This window comes from Phoenix dactylifera, chromosome 11 (assembly GCF_051530095.1).
Source record: "Phoenix dactylifera cultivar Ajwa chromosome 11, Ajwa_hap1_PhDact_Kaust_v1.1, whole genome shotgun sequence".
Taxonomy (NCBI): Eukaryota; Viridiplantae; Streptophyta; class Magnoliopsida; order Arecales; family Arecaceae; genus Phoenix; species Phoenix dactylifera.
The window spans coordinates 23,180,795-23,197,804 of NC_143200.1; the positions used below are offsets into that span (position 1 = coordinate 23,180,795).

The 17,010-nt window shown below is 35.4% G+C and overlaps 1 protein-coding gene across 2 annotated transcripts; it reads left to right on the top strand.

The window, feature by feature from the left end:
• Window positions 1-2,007: 2,007 nt before the first annotated feature.
• On the top strand, window positions 2,008-16,966 carry LOC103706446 (uncharacterized). Of its 2 annotated transcripts, XM_008790542.6 has the most exons (5): window positions 2,008-2,210; window positions 2,324-2,500; window positions 14,862-15,879; window positions 15,954-16,309; window positions 16,503-16,966. In XM_008790542.6, the coding sequence occupies exons 1-5, from the start codon at window positions 2,196-2,198 to the stop codon at window positions 16,530-16,532; spliced, it is 1,596 nt and encodes a 531-aa protein (XP_008788764.3). In that variant the 5' UTR covers window positions 2,008-2,195; the 3' UTR covers window positions 16,533-16,966. The 2 variants fall into 2 exon arrangements, with proteins under 2 accessions (XP_008788764.3, XP_038984084.2); XM_039128156.3 differs by lacking the exons at window positions 2,008-2,210; window positions 2,324-2,500 and adding an exon at window positions 4,035-4,098.
• Window positions 16,967-17,010: the final 44 nt, after the last annotated feature.

Here is a 17,010-nt window from a genome sequence, read left to right on the forward strand (position 1 = left end):
AACATTTTTTGCCCCTTCGCTCATCCATCTATTTCTCAAGCTCTCTCTAGCATCTAAGTTTCTACTCTCTGCCGAGGGAGAGTAATAGAAAATGTTGGTTTTAGAAGAAAAGAGGAATTCTTTGAAAGATGAGTGAGATGTCATGATTCACTGGTAATCATGATAAAAATGATATATAAAAATACGAAGGAATGTGGGGAATGCAAGGAGATAAGCTTGTGGTTGCTCATAGTCAACCAATATGGAGGATTGTATAATTTTTTTAGAGAGAGCAAAAAAGACTATATAATTTTTTTTTTTGAAATACACCTATACTAGGGTTTAGATGTACTAAACATCTTTTTTCTTCAAGACATGACATTTTTTAGAACGATTTTTAGTTAGACATTTCCATGAAATAATAAGAACTTTTAGATGTTTTGACGTTAATTGTGGCACTTAAACTAGTTTCTACCTCCTAGCTAACTTCAAAGGAACCATATATTTCAATTTTGCATGATAATGAATGTGCATGCATAACAAATCATGCTAGAAAGCATTAAACGTTAGGCTAATAGAAACTGCAAGATTTATACTGTTGATTACTATTGCACAGAAAAACTTTACATTTATTATTTTTAATTGATAGAAATTTAACTTTCATAAATAAAATTTATGATTTATTGTGGCCACCAATGCTATCTCCAGTCTTGCATACAAGTACATGTGAATTGCAGTGCATAAGTGGTTGTGCATTATAGTGTAAATATATTTTCCAATAGTAGTTAATGCAAACTTTATATTTTCCAATTTGTGAAATCTTTAGTCTCATTTAATGCTTCAAATCCTTTCAGTATATAACAAAAACCTCGAGTTTTTGAATTCATTTTCTATGGCTCCATGTTAATGAATTCATGTAAAAAGAGGGGGCACATCTCTTGTAAAGAGAGAGAGAGTACTTTTGATATCTACAAATGTCATGGGACTTCAATGTAGATATTATAGATGGTCTTCATTCCTATTTGCATTTCAGTCAAGTTTTTTCCTTCCTCTAGATTTATTCAGTTATAAATTTCTATCAGCCATTCAATGAAAATCCTTCTTTATGTTATAGATTATTTTAAGCTCCATCCTACTTTCAAGTTCCTCATGCAGTGTATCGATAGCCTTCTACCTTATTTTTCAATGCATCTCTTTCACTCTCATTATCCACGTGTGCTTATACAACAAAACCTGAGTAAATATAAATTAAAAAATTGTCAAGCACATTAAAAAGCTTTAACATCTTTTTTTTTCAAATTTTTAAAATAAAAAAAAATTGGGGACTAGTTTTACAAGATAAATGTTATTGGACAACCAAGGGATGCATGGTGCATCGCCAAGAGTAGTGACACATTAGTGGGGTTTGGTTCATGCTAAGAGATAGTTTAGCAAATGAGATGGTAATTAAGTCCTAATTACACTTTTCAATCTCTTTTAAATAAAAAAATACTCAATGGATCACTTTTTACAAGATAATTGTCATGTTAAAATTAGTATAATATATATTTTTCATCAACATGACATAAACCGGACTCATTGACTAATGCTATAATAATAGTAATAATAATAAAAAGGTGATACTTTAACTGTCCCAAGAGATTTGTCTTATGCCATGGGGTTAGTTTGGCAAGAATAAGCTGACAACCAAGCATTATACTGCATTCATTCAATGGATAGATATTATATTTATTTCAATTAATATTTTGTTATTTTATATATAGTAAATTTGATGTACTCTCAGTTCGGGCAGCGAGGCCCAAATTCTAGAGGCGGTGGTCGAGCTCGCAGTTAACCCTCTCTTAATTTTCAAAATAAATCAAAGATCAGAACCGTCGGATTACAACAGGGCCCCTTCAGCAGCGCAAATCCACCGTCCCTCCTTTTCTTATCCAAAGAGAGACTGAGGGCTAAGTTCTGGAGGCGGTACGCCCGGTCACGCGGATACCACCCCAGTGAAAAAAAAAAGCGTTAAAAAAGGCTCGGTAACCATCCGCGTCATAACAGACAAAGCTGAAAGGGGGAAAAGAAGCAGGCAACAAGGAAAACCACCACAGCCTAGCCCAGCAATAACAGCAGCAGCAGCAGCAGCAGCCCCCACCTTCCTCCCTCTCTGTCTCTCTTTCCTCACGCTGTCAACCGCCACCGGTAACCACCGCCATTCCTCCCCCTCGATAATGGAGGAGGCCGAGGTAATAACCCCTCCCATCTCTTTCTCCAACCTTCTCTCTATTTCTTCTGATTCTTGCTTCCATCTTTAACGATGGATCCTGTTTTTTTTGGTTTAATCCGTGGTTGGGGGCAGAAAATATTGGTTTTGAAGAAGGCGCATGCGGACATAATCCTGAACACGGCGAAGGAATCGGCGGCTCGGATTCTGGCGTCGGAGAGGAAGACGCTCGGGTTCCAGCAGAGCCTTTTGGCTACCAAGGATGAGGCCCTCGCCATGCTCCTCCGCCTTAAAGGCATCATGGATTCTAAGGTCGTTCGTTGGTTCATGACCATGACCCCTAGCAATATTTTGCTTTATCCTTCTATTGTATTCTTTATCTCTCGCTGGAATCGGATTAACTGGGTTAAATGTGCTGATAGTGATTCCTTTTCGTATAATATCTTCTTTTTCTTTTTTTTAATTGAATGGTTTGTCATGTTGTGGTTTTGATCAAGCTTGTCTTTTTTGTTAAGAATGTCGTTTCTTGGATTGATTGTTATGTTTTACCCCTCATCAACCTGTTAGCTATATGTGGAGTTTTAGGTCAGTTATTTGTAAAGGCTCTGTGGTATTTGATTCTTAAGTTTAGATAGCCAGCAGCATGGTGCCTGAATTAGTGTTGTTTCTGATGTAGATTTTGATCCAAATGGGATGCATTTGTCAGCAAAATCTCCTTTTTTGGTTAGCGGTGAAGGTGCAGAATTTTAGCAGTTGTGATTCTTAAGTTTATGTTAGTCAATCCCCTAAGCGACTCCACCACAACAATTATGTTGCTTTAATTTCACATTCTTTCTGCTATTTCAAAAATAGAGATCACTGCTTCTTTTTTTTCTAGGTGGGAAATTGTATGAAACTGATGCTCACTTCCATAATTCCAAAAAGATGTCTGGGCCAAAATTCTAAAAAGGTCAACAATTATTGTGTTTTCTTTTTGCGGAATTTAAGTTGTTTTGCCAATCCGTCCTATCTCATGCCTTCTGCCATCATGGGTGATGCTTCCTTCTTCCTTAAGCCTTTTGTTCTTGGTCTTGTCTGTTTCATTCCATCCTAATTCAACTACATGTACCTGAAGTCATGGTCCGTTTTGATTGTTGGGGTATTCTCCTCATTCAATAAATACTCTGTTTTTTCTAATAAATTAGTACTCTATTTCATTATGTAACAATTCTGCATGTTTGAAGATCATTTGGACTTCTGTTAGTCCCAAACATGATTTCCAGGTCACAACTGTGGGAGCCATATTATGTGAGCTATTAGAGGATAGATTTCATCTTGTTATTTCTTTTTCTATTCATATGTCCAATAAGACCATGTTCAGCAGTCCTATTGATGCAAAAGTATGACTGCTAAACTATTTTATATACTCATAATAAATTAATTATTCCAATTGGCATTTTGATGCAGCATGAATAACTGTTTTCTTGTATAACTCATAAATGTTTACAAAATGTGGCAACAATTGTCCTACATTACTGTTTTTTGTTTTTTTGTTGAAAATTCACCAGTGTTTGGCAAGCCAGAGTGCTACATTGCCCACACCTTCAGAAATATGTATTATATTCTGGATTGCAGCTTGTTACCTGCCATACTATGATAGTGATACAGACAAACATAGTTGGTAAATACATGTTTAGTTATCTTGGGGGAAAAATCATACATGTAAATTTTATTTAATAGTGAATATCATTGTTAGTTCATGTTCCAAAGTTGCAAATATTTTGAAGCGCGCACATCATTAACATATATTATATGGAAAATATTAATGCTTGCTTTAGCATGCTTATAGTCCACTGTTTGTTTACAGGGGTCTATAGTGTGATTTAATTGTTCAGAGCATGTAAATTTTACTTGTAAGGCCATCGAAAAAGGTACAAGTTCCAAAGAAACAGGTTATGCAACTATCTTTCACAAGCTTGCATCGTTCTGTGCCACTGTGATTCTTATTGTTGTACAAATGGAATGACGTGTTTGTTCTTGAAATGACTTATTCCAGGAGTATATATGCTACCTTTTTTTTTTGAAACTAGAAAGTCTATATTGTTAAGGAGATTATTACAGACTCTTTGGTTCCTTTTTCTTGACTTTAAATTCATCTTCATGAACTTATGAATGATGTAGGCATTCATCTTTGTCATGTGAGAAGTTTTATATACATGCAAACATTCCAATACAGATATTATAGTTTCATCTCTATAGCTATGACTACTGTGCTGCACAAATATAGAAAATTATATACTTAGTGGGGACATTAAGTTGTTTTATGAGGACTGATTGCAAAACCGCAAATTACTGAATCTACAATGTAAATCTGTACTTAATTTTATTTTTCAGAATCTAATTTAATGAAGGGGCAGAGCTACTAATTCAAAGTGATTATCTTTCTAGGTTTTTAATGAACACTTAACTTGGTACCTCAAGAGTGATCTTATCCTAGAAGTGTTTTTTGAGGAGGCTCAAATGTTAGTTTGTTCTCATTAAAACTATAAAAGTGTAATTTGCAATCTCCAAACAATAAGGGATGCAGACTTTTAGGTGTCTTATATACAAGTTGCTACTAGAACATCCGAAATAGTAGGGGGTGTTTTTAAAATGGGAAGAGAGTTTATAACAAAGTCTTAATGTCTCAAAAAGTAAAATAAAACATGTCTTTCAGCCATAGTAGAAAGGAAAAAAAGAAAAAGTGGCCTAAACTTTCTATCTAAGAAACAAAATTGATGCATGGAATGGTTAGTTTTGGTCTACTAATTGTTTAAATGGCCTCTATAAAGTATGCCTCACCTGATGTGCGACAACTTAGGACCTCACCCAAGAAGCTAGCTAGAAGGTATTATTTGGATTATTTATTGTTTGGATTGTTTGGCCATGTATAAGTACCTAAGATTTCTCTAGCATACAATCAATATGAGACTAAATATATGTTTGTACAGGTTTCTCATATTCCCACTGCTCATTTAAGCTCTGGCATTCCAGTCAGGCTAAGAGTCTAAATTTAATCACAAGCACCACGAACAGCTCGTGGTCAACCCTAGAAGGTCTTGTGCTGTAGTGTCCCATAGTTCATCTGGGCAGCAGGCTAGGTCTACATACCATTTCTAATGACCTAGAGGCTCACATAAAAAGACTAGCTAGAAGGTCAAAAGGGCCAATCCACTGCCTCAGCATATGTTCGCAACTTTAGGGCAAATATTCTACTTTGGATGGTTGGTGTCAAACCTCTCAAATTTCTTTACCTTTCTTGTCTCATCAACAAGCATATGTTGGGCAAACCTTGCCAATTCAGCAAATTTGGCTTTGTATTGTGCTATTGATTAATCACTTGTGCAACTCTAAACATTCCATTTCTTTCTTTTTGACAAACAATACAGGAGCACCTTATCCTGTCGACGATGCCAAGGCTTAAATGGGGGAGTTTGTGAGAACAGTGCGGCTTTGTGTTTAGTCTCACATCGGTTGCGCACTAGGAGATTGGATACTTATACATTGTCAAGGAACCTAAATAATACATTTTGGCTAATCTTTTTGAGCGTGGCTCCTTGTTGTTACATCATGCCTTGAGGGAACGTTCTTGAAAATACTTTGGGCATGTATTATAGAGTGAAGCATATACAGGGCATGTATTACAGAGTGAAGCATATACATGGCATATATAGATTTATTGTTGTAGCACACCATACATGATGGGTTTCTTATATATTTTTGCATGATGTTGTGTATGGAGCTAAATAACAAATTTTACTTTGAAGGGCTGCGCTATTCCAGATTGAAGCTTTGCAGTTTTCACTATCATTGAAGACAAAATTTCAAAACCAAATCAAGGAAATTTGAAATATAATTGCTTCAAGATCTCTGCATGTTTGAAGTCTTTGTGATATTGCTTGTTACTTTATTCAATACTACAACCAAACATGAAACATTTTTTTTTGTTGATTTTCTTCCCACTTTATTATAACTTTCTAACTATTTCCATTTGAAAACAAAACAATCTATGAAGCTTATGCCTTGCCTTATATGTTGGCATTTTATGTTGGAGCTTCATGGGCAAATTAAATGCTCACCTTTGGCTTTGCCTTTTTAAGAAAATGGGCATGCCATTACTTTTATAATTTTGTAAGTCAAAGTATGTATTTTGCTAGTTCGCCATATCGAAACCTGCAGCAAATGTTTTTGGCATGCCATTACTTTTATTATCACTTTTAAGAGAAAGGGAGGGAGAACCACTTGGTGCAAATTACCTAGGATCAAGGTTTGTTTTGATTTTGACCAAGTTTATGGAGTTTTAGTTTTGGCAATTTCAGAAGTTTCGCTCGAAGATTGGAGTTTTTGGTCAAAAAAAAGGGAATTCAAAAAAGGAAAAGTTTAAGGAAAAAATCTAAGAAATATTATTACACATTTTAGATTATTGTGTTATATGGGTTCTTTTTTATTGGTTGGACATTCTGTAGGTTCTTTATTTGTGTAGTTTTGTTAATTTTAGGCTAAACTTAGCATATAGGTGCAATTAAATTCATTGGTATGTAATACTGAGTATCAATGTTTTAAGTACAATATTATATTGCACTAGGTGGTACAAGATGTACCGTATTGACTCAGTAGGGAGGTGTACCGTACTAACCTAGTAGGGTAGCAGTTAGGGTAGTAGTGCCAGTACAGGATTTGATATGCCCCCGTACCAGTATGTGGTACTATTTTTTTCTAGCTCCAATAGTGTACCATGTGTTGGTACGAGGGCCTACTCTACCGCAATGGAAAGATATCAGCACAGGGCTAGTAACAAGACTTAAAATATCAGCGAATATATGTTAATGTAACTTCTTAAGCTTCATTTGTTTGCAAATTCATTATATTTCAATTTTAGTAGGCCTGATGAGTACATTGAATTTGGGCATTTTAAATTTTTTTAAAGTGGTTATCTAATCACATGCTTGTAGTTATAGTTATAAATTATAACTCTATTATGAGTTAAATTTATCATCTATCTCCGTTTTTTTTTAAACTCGAAAAAGAAATAAAGAGCATCAAAAACTGATACATATAGGGAAAACTTGGATTTGATACAAAGATAGGGAAATGAGATTCTTGAGATACTTTTTAGACTTGCTTCCAGTTTTTGTTGCATGATTCCTTTGTTTTAGACTATACGCTACATACAAATTGATCAGACCTATTACACTCAAACATGATTCATGATATTAAGGTGTGCCTATGTGGCCCTATCTAGGTAGCCAAGGCTAGGGTCACAAATGACCAAACGGTTCATGAGTTTTTCAGAATTAGCTTGTAGTAGCTTACTTGAGCTTGCTAAGCTAGGAAACAAGTTGAGCTCAAATAGTAATGAAAGCTGGGCTCATAAATGAGTTAATCCTGAGTACTAATGACTCAGAAACATATGTAGGAGCCTGGTATGACTTGGTAAGGAGCTTGCTTCATAATGGGCCAAGCTTGGACCCCATTTGATTAAGTTTCACTGAAGCTTGATCAGCCCTTTTATATAGTGAGCCTGGCTTAAGAAGACTACTACTTGCCTTGGCTTTGTTCACTTACAACTATAGCCATTAGCCAATGCTGCTGTTTTTTAGAACCATGTCTTGGAGTAAAATGACAAATATGGAACAATGGTAGTTAATGCATTGGATGGACATCAAGTAGTTAATATTATACCTCCAAGACCAGAACTTCTTGTTTCAGAGGGTGAATCCATCAAGCTTGATCAGCCATGGCAAAGCAATCCCAATGCAGGAGGCTTTGGTCTTGGAGATGCAAGAATAGTGATTCAAGATCCATTATATATTAGGGGCCTTTTAATAGTCCATACCAATTGTGCTGTACTGCTGTATTGATTCTAGCACACCCCGTCAATAAGGTATCGTGCTGATGAATGGTAACTTATTTTTTTTGTGTCGGCCCTAGTAGATGTATCATGTATCCATACAATACTGTGCCATACGAGTCAGCTAGTATTGGTACAAATACCAAGACTTTAAATCTTTACTTAAAACAATCTCCAATACTCTACTTTTCCATCATTCAACCAAAGCCTAGCTTTGTAGTTCTCTAGTGACTAGATTTAGCCCCAAGTCTAGTTCATGCAATACAGGATCATTTTTGGATTAACAACTCAATCTTTCCTATTGTTGCATAGAACAAAGGTATCCTTACAAACGGTAGGTAATAACAAAAGGAGATCTTTATAAGGAAGAAAACCATAAGTAATGCTCCATGTTAGTTCATTTTGGTAGCTATAAGCATGAACAATAGGTACCCATGCCAAGAAAAGCCAAGATGCACCATCAATCAAGTCAGGAACTTGATCAAGTTGTGATGCCCTTGCACCTTCTTGTACCATGCTTTTGGGAAGCTGCAATCTTCTATCATTAGTCTTTGGCATGTGCTTTGCATGTGAGAGCACATTCATTGAAAAATCTTAGAGGTATGGATTGTTACAATATGTTTATCATCTTTCTTTCCAAAACTCCTTAAGATTCTTTCTACTCTTGAAAGTCTGAATTTATTAAGAGATAAAGATTGAGTCGGTTGAAATGCCTAGGAAGAGTTAGGATTTTACGAATGGAAAGAAAATTGTGACTCATGGTAAAATCCAAAGAAAAAAAAGAGATATAATGGAGAGGCTCTGGTTGGTTTTTCTCTTGCATATTTAGAACACATGCCCTACATCCTTGGTGAGACTTCACATTTTAGAGTCTCTCCAAGATTTCTCACTGTAATATAGTAGATGTAGATATGTGTTAAGTATGTCCATGACACCTTAAGGTGGTTTTTATGAACGTTACCTAAAAATAAGACTTAGATGCTTGACAAAGTGTAGGGAAGGAGCATTTAAGGTAATACAAAGTTATGAACATCAATATTGCCTTAAGGAGGCAAGATGATGGTAAAAGCTTCTCCATGACTCTTGACAAATTCTTCTACAAGTTAAATTGGCTGATTGTGTAAAATTCAGAGGTTTTCTTTTAATGATTCATAGCTAAAAAATTATAGGCCTCAGGTACGTACTATTTTCCTCATGGGAATGAAAGGAGTTAGATTTCCAAGATGTCAATACAAAAAAATAGTACATAGCAAGGTTTGCCATACCGATCGATATCGGTGTGTACCGATCGTACCGTACTGGTACCGAATTAATACGTGGTACAAAGAGTAAGCTAACACTCAGTATGCCGAATCGGCTCCCATACTAAGCATATCGACACTATAATAGAATGGTACCGGTACAGGTTTTAGTACTAAGATGGCGAACCTTGGAACATAATTTATGGAAAGAAAAAAGCTGAATACTATCATGCCCCTAAAGCTTAATCTCTTTTGTAGTCCATATACCCATGCTAATATCTTGAATATGAAACTTCAGGATCTCTTCATCTCGGGCATTTGAGCATAGAGATTATGATTTGTGGTCAAATGCATTTCTTGAAAAACATTAAATATGTAGTCCTTTTCTGCCTTTTATGGTAACATTGAGGTGAAAAACAAGGTCGGAGTTTTGGATTAAAGCATTAGATTTCTGTAATTTAAGTTTCTTAGACAAAGTTTTTTTTTGGATTTAAACATGGGTTATTCAGAAAATTAAATGATTTTTTACTATTTTCTCTTTTCTCAATAAACATGAAGAAATAGGAGAAATTTATACATGGTATGATTTTGTACTCTGTTTCAACATCATGCTTGGTTCTCCATGATTACTAGCAAAAGGGCATATGCAATGCATGTTTAAGAATTAAAAAAAGAAGAATTAAATTACTATAAAATGAAAACAAAACAAAATGAAATATGTCGAATTCACAAAACTCAGTATAAAATAAAGAAAACAAGAAAAGTAGAAAAAATAATAAATAAAGAAAAAATGAGAATACAAAATCCAAGATCAACAACAGATTAACTGAAAATAAACAATAAAAAAATATAAACTGGAAAGTACTAAAATTAAACTAAAGAAAATTAAAACATATGAAACAAAAAGGAATTCTAGAAAAAAGGCAACATAAAATAGAAAATACAAAATAGGAAACTGAAAAAAATAAAACAGAGTAGATAATATAAAAAATGTAACTAAATAATATCAATAGAAAATCATAATGGGAAATTTTTACAAAAAAACTGAAAAGAGGGACAGAGAAACATGGCATGTTGGATAATGGGGCAAAAATTTGTAGAGGGTTTCATTCAAGAAGTTTCATGTTACAATGGAGCATTTACTCCATGATTAATTAAGTCACCGTAACTGGAGGAATAATTTTTTGTACCGGTCTATACATATTGCTTAGTAACATGCTACCAGATGCACCTAATAAGGTATCGGAACAATTCACAGGCTTTTGGCGGTGCTGTATAGGCATATGGTACAACTATTGTCTTGCCTCTAACATGGTACAAGGGTGTGCCATACCAACCCGATCCATACTCGTAATCTACCAGCACTGTGTCGGATACCGAGATTTGAAACCTTGATTGGAGGTAATCAATAGAAGATTATAAGAATAATGTATTAATAGAAGTTAAAGGACAAGTTGGAAAAGAAAAGTATTGGGAGGAATGAGGGTGAGAGAGGGACTATAGGTAAGTGGGCTTGGAGGGAAAAAATGTATTGATGAAAAGAGGGTGAGAAAAGCTTCAATTTCTAGTTTGCATGCATGTCTTGTGTGTTTGAGCAAGAGAGAGAGAGAGAGAGAGAGAGAGAGAGAGAGATTTCAGGTGGGAATGTTTGGAGATTTGGGGGCCTATTAGGAAGGTAATGGATTGAGTCAGGGGACTTGCTGGTATAGGAACTTGGGATTGCTTCATGGAGTTCAAGGTATTTTATGAAAAAAATTGACAGTTGGGTATTCCTAAAATATTCTTAAAATTCAAAACTTTTTTTAAGATGACATATGTAACAATAAATTCATCCAGTCATGGACAATTGGTTGGGAATTGCAACTATAGAATATATTTTAGACACTCGAGGATAAGAGGGTAGCAGGGGTGTTTTATGTTGCGAATGCAGTATTCCTATATGTTTTTCCCAGCATTGGTTAGTGTCAGGCAAACTATAGTTGCTACTTTCATGCTCACTATTTTAATGGTGAGAATGAAATGTCAGTGTCAACATATATGTGACTCCACATGATTTTAATTGTATTGGGAGCCTAGGGAAGAGGACTGATGAGGGAGGTGTTGACCACTATATGTGGGAATTCTTAAGCAGAAAAAAAGATCTATCACTGATAGATCTCCCCGTTCTCAACTGCAAAAATCACTTATGGTAACAATAGAGATTGACCTACCCTTTGATGGTTAAACGAGTTTTAGTCAATCGAGATGGAGCAGGTCATCTTTTAGGTTGTTGTTTGGTAGAGTTACTCCGAGTCTCTGATCTGCCTCCAACTTTATGGGAATAACACTTTTTGTATTAAGAAAATGTATGGATTATACTGGATAAGAATCTGACTAAAAGGTTTCTCATTTTACATTTGTATCTGCTTGATATTTGGTTTGATTTTGTAATAAATATGGAGTATCAGATCTAAAAAAGAAGGTTCTATTCTTTTTTTTTTAATATTTTACAAAGAATCAACAGGGCTGTAAATGGAGCAGATATGGATCGGATATTAGTATATTCATATCCATATCCATTTTTATTTGACGAATACAAATATGGATATGGATATTAATTGAATGTTAAAATCTTGTTTGAAAAGGATATGGATAAAAACCAGATATTGACAATACGAATATAAATATGAATATAAATCAAATAGTTAAACTTTGTGAACCATCAAATCAAAGATATTAGTATAAAAGGTAAATTATGTTAAAGAGATGTTAATATTATTACTTATTTTCTTTTCAAGTTGACGAGAATTGTAGACTGAATAGGATTACAAATAAAACTGCACATTCGGATATGGATCGGATGGTTGTCTATACATATCCATATTTGTTTTTCTTTGATGGATACGGATACGGATACAAATATTAGTCGAATACTCAAATTTATATCCATATCTGAAAGTATTTGGATGCAGAAACAGGTCCTGACAGATATCATCCGGTTCACTTTTACTTCTAGGAAAGGAACCATAAATATGGAACTATTCTCATTTACCTACTCTCAATTTCTAGTGGATGGAGAAAAGAAACAAAAGCAGTAGTTTTATCAACTTTCTACTGTTACCTATTGCTATATGGAGAGATAAAATACCCTTCCAAAAAACTGAGTTGGGTAATACCTATTCTGCAACACATACCTCCTGTCTATATTATCTTATCCTAGTCTTTTTTGGCTCTTACTTCTTGTTTTTGCAATAATATTTTTTTTGCCAGTGAATGCAAGATGTAAATATCACCAGCAGGTCTTGTCCCAACTTTTTGGTATATCCTGTTCTTATTTGCCAATTTTTCTCATTAATGACTACTTTGGTTGGTATTGCAAGTTTTTTTTCCCGCATCATGCCAGCTTAGGTCTTCCCCACTGTTTCCACAATGCTTAAATATAAACTTGAGCACCTCTTCTGACTAGGGACTCCTTTAATTTCAGTGAACATGCTCATCATCTCAACTGGTTCTTCAATTAGTTGCCCTCAATTGGTGCAATTCTATGCCTCCTCTACTATGCAGTTCTTGCCTCATTTCCATCTCAATTTTCTTATGTTCACCTTGTTTGCCCCAAATATCTTTATTACCGGACAATGTGAGCCAATATGGAACTTTACATAGCTTGATCATCCTTTTTTACGGCCAGCTTTCAACCTAGTCTCCACCTTTAACCTTTCTCATCCATGCCTGGGACTGTCATTGAGGTTATTTAGTGTTTACATGCCATATACTTCATTGGAGATGTTACTGCTCTTTTGCATTCTTGTTAGTATACTTATTATCATGGTGCCTCCACATCTATTGGCATGTACCTGAATTTCACTATTGCATAGTGACTGGTTTAGCATTTGAATCCTAAGTGCCAACTGTTTGTCGCCATTACTTTGGGCCCCATTCTCTTTGTTCGGAATCATTGGATGAATTTGGGAATGTCATCGGGATCACTAGAAAAATAATAATTGGCAGGTTACCAATACCATCAGATTGCTCATTGTTGGTAACTAAGTGCTAGAGCTTCTCTCTCTCTCTCGCACTTGCTCACCCATCTTGAGGTGATTCTATCACTGAAGTTGGATATTGATTTTGAGTTTTTGTGGACAGATTACAAAACTCAAAACCAACTACCACACTGCTAGATTATAAGCATGCCCCATTCATTATAAATTATTTTCACTATATGAAAAAAACACGTGCTAAAAATGGACTTAAGCTTCATTTTGGATGCATAAAATGTAAGTGTACCAGTCCATTGATTTCCTACTTGGAGAAATAATGTCCAGCTTAAATCATGTCCACTAAAGGGCTTCATGCTTTTTTTTTTTTCTTTTTTCTTTTGTAAATAAGTGTTTTCATTTATAGTTGTCCAGTAAATATACAGGCTGATCTATCCATGTGAACAGAGATTTGTTTGTCATGATCTTATTTATTAGAGTTTCACCTCCAGATCTGATTCATTTATTGTCAAGCCTTATATAGTTAAAACCATATTTGCAATTCTTTGCTGGTTGAATTCGTGCTTTGTTTAATGCAATCTTAATTATATATTGGCTGCCACTAGATCTATCATTCAGGATCTTAATTTTATATAAACCACTTTTGCAGTTGAATTTTAATATGTGGTGTTTTTTTTTTTTTGCTCGGATTGTTAAATGCTTTTTGGAGGAGCTTATGCTGCCAATTTATGCACCTTTCTTATTTCTCCTTTTGTAAGATTGGTACTCTTTTGCAGTTCAAATACACAGAGTATGTAAAAAGGACTTTACACCCATTTTTATGTCTAGTGATAGAAGTTGCAAAACAAAAATTGAAAGTGTTGGATGTGGTATACAAGGTCTAAAATGCATATAAGCAGAAAAGTCAATATATTTTGGCAACTTTTTGCTTATCAACTCATCATAAAACAATATGCTATATTGTGCCGCTATAACTATTAATTTGGAACTATTTGATACATAGACAAGCAATGTCAGAAACAGACTAATTTTTGTTTATAGGCATTTAATATCTTGTAGGTCGCATCTAACTGTATAAATTTTTATTTTGCAATTTGATTACATCACGAATGCATGCATGCATGTGTGTGAGTGTGTGTGTATGAATGTGCACTGATGTTTTTTTAGGTGCTTTAAGCACTTGAGACACCATATATGAGTGCTTGCTCATCAGTCTTGCCATTTTGATTACATCACGAATGCATGCATGCATGCATGTGTGAGTGTGTGTGTGTATGAATGTGCACTGATGTTTTTTTAGGTGCTTTAAGCACTTGAGACACCATATATGAGTGCTTGCTCATCAGTCTTGCCGGTTTCTATTTCTACTTTGTGCAACGGACTTGTCCTCCATAGCATGTTTTTGTTTATTGCCACAGCTATAAAGTTGTAATAGATATCTGTTGAGATCATTGGATTATGATGGGCTTTTAAGCTTCAGTTCTTATTTTAATGCTGTTGTTTTTCAATTTAATTCATTTCAAGCTTTTGGGTTTCTTTGTAATAAGAGGCAAAAGATTGAAGATATCACTGATTGATGCTCTCTACAGATCAGAGAAGCAGAAATGCAATCGTCCGGTCAGACAAGGAGGATTCAGGAGCTTGAACTTCAGCTGCATGAAGCAGAAGATACAATAAATTCTCTTAGAACAGAGTTGAAAAAGGTGAATACCGAGCTGGAGCAGATGAAGAATAGTCTTGCTGAGCCGTTGATTGGACAAAAGACAAATGCTCATGCCACTTCTGATGATGACAAATGCCAGGAGGACAAACTTAGTTCTGATTCCAAGCTGTATCCTCAACTTGAACCTGAAGATATATCAGCTATTGATGCTAAGAAAACCACTTTGAATCAGACTGCAGATGATCACGACTGTTCCATTGGAAATGCAGCTGAAGCTGACCCCTTGAAGGTTCTTTCTGGGGGGAACAGGTGTGCTAGCAATCCTGATTTAGCATCTATAATAATGAGAAGCAAAGAACCTGAGCTTTATAGGAATGGATGTACCCAGCGAATTCGTGCATTTGAACAGAATCTTCTTGATGTGAAAGTTCCTTGTGGGCAAAGTGATGACCAGGTTTCAAAGAACGATTTGAAATTTTATGAAGATGAGAAAGCTAAAAGGTCCCATGCTGCTGATTCTGCTAAACCAGCCAAGATGGTAGATCAGGAAAAAAATCCTACCAACTCTGGCGAACTTAAGTTCTTCCGCAGGCTTTCTCCGAGAAGAAAGAGAACAAAATATGTTTATTTGAGAACTACCTCATTTGGCACTTCTTCTGATCAGGACGTGACAGGTCATAAACCATCTGATAATATGACCAAATCTGAAGAAAACTTGTTAAAGGCAGTCAATGAAAAGACTGCTCAAGAATCTACTGGTTGTTTCAAAAGTTCAGGAGATACAAATTTAAGGATAGACAATTCTTTCAAAAATGAAACCCCAGGGCTTTTGCAGTGCAGTAAGAGAACAACCAGTCAAAGTGTTACAAAGGAAAGTCATTTGGATACTGAGGATGAAACTTTGAAGGGCTCGGAACCAAGCACAAATGATATCATGCATCAAAGTAATGTCTCGATTTCATTTTTATTGAGCAAAACTGAATTAATGATCTTACTGATGATGTTAATAATGATGCAGGCAGTACTTCGCAAGTGGGGGGTTCACTGTCCCCAATGCTAGATCAGTCTGTAACAGGGAAGTCAGATATTTCTATTTGTAAGACACAGCCTAAGACGGGCAATGTTTCAGCAATAAATCCTGATCCCAAACAGGAGAATGCTCATGAATCAAATGGGCCCCCTGTTATCAAATATACATTTCAGAGGAAGCGTAAGAGAGGATCCTTGAACAAGGATGAAACAATTTTGCCTGAGAAAACAAGCAGTTCTAACAGGATAGTTGATAATCAAAGTGCCTTAGTAAAGACTCAGGAACCTAGCCTAGCAACGGAGGCACCCCGCAGCGTTAGGCGACTGGTGCAGGTTGCGCGTCAGGTTAGTGTTTTTCCCAACTCTGTAAAAAAAGGGTTTTGAACTGCTGTAAAACTAAGATCTCATAAACTTGTCTTTTTAATCTCTTTATGCGATTTGCTACTAGATTATGTATGATTGAGCTATATATGACATCAACTGTTTCCCATGTGGATATTCATATCTGTAATTGAAAGTGACTTTTCTTATTTTTCAGCTCATCTCATTGTCTTCGAAAAGGTGGTGATCTATGTTCGTTTATCAATCCAACAAATAAGAGCATTTAGGAGACACCCTTGAAAGAAGGCAACCTGCAGTTTGACTGCCAATTAATTAAGACTGGCATTCTACTTCTCGCCCCTGCTGGGTCAGCGAACCAAAGAGTAGGTGTCTACATGAGGGAAGAGAGAGAGAGAGAGATCTCAGTTCCTTCGGCAAGAGGTTGACAGATATCATATTATTGGATTATGATAATCGGGGCATTCTCTTATGTTCCCTTTATTTTCATAATATATGTAGCTGTTGAAACTCCATATTTGTGAGGGAGCTTTCTGTTATGTTCTCTTTATTTTCATGGTATATGTAGCTGTTAAGACTCCATATTTGTGATGTTACCATAACCTCATTTCCTACCTGTGACTTGGATTCAAAAGCTTGTAAAGTACTGAGTCTCTTGACCTCCTCCTGGCATTGTATATGGCCAAATGTTTCTTCTCAAGCTTGAT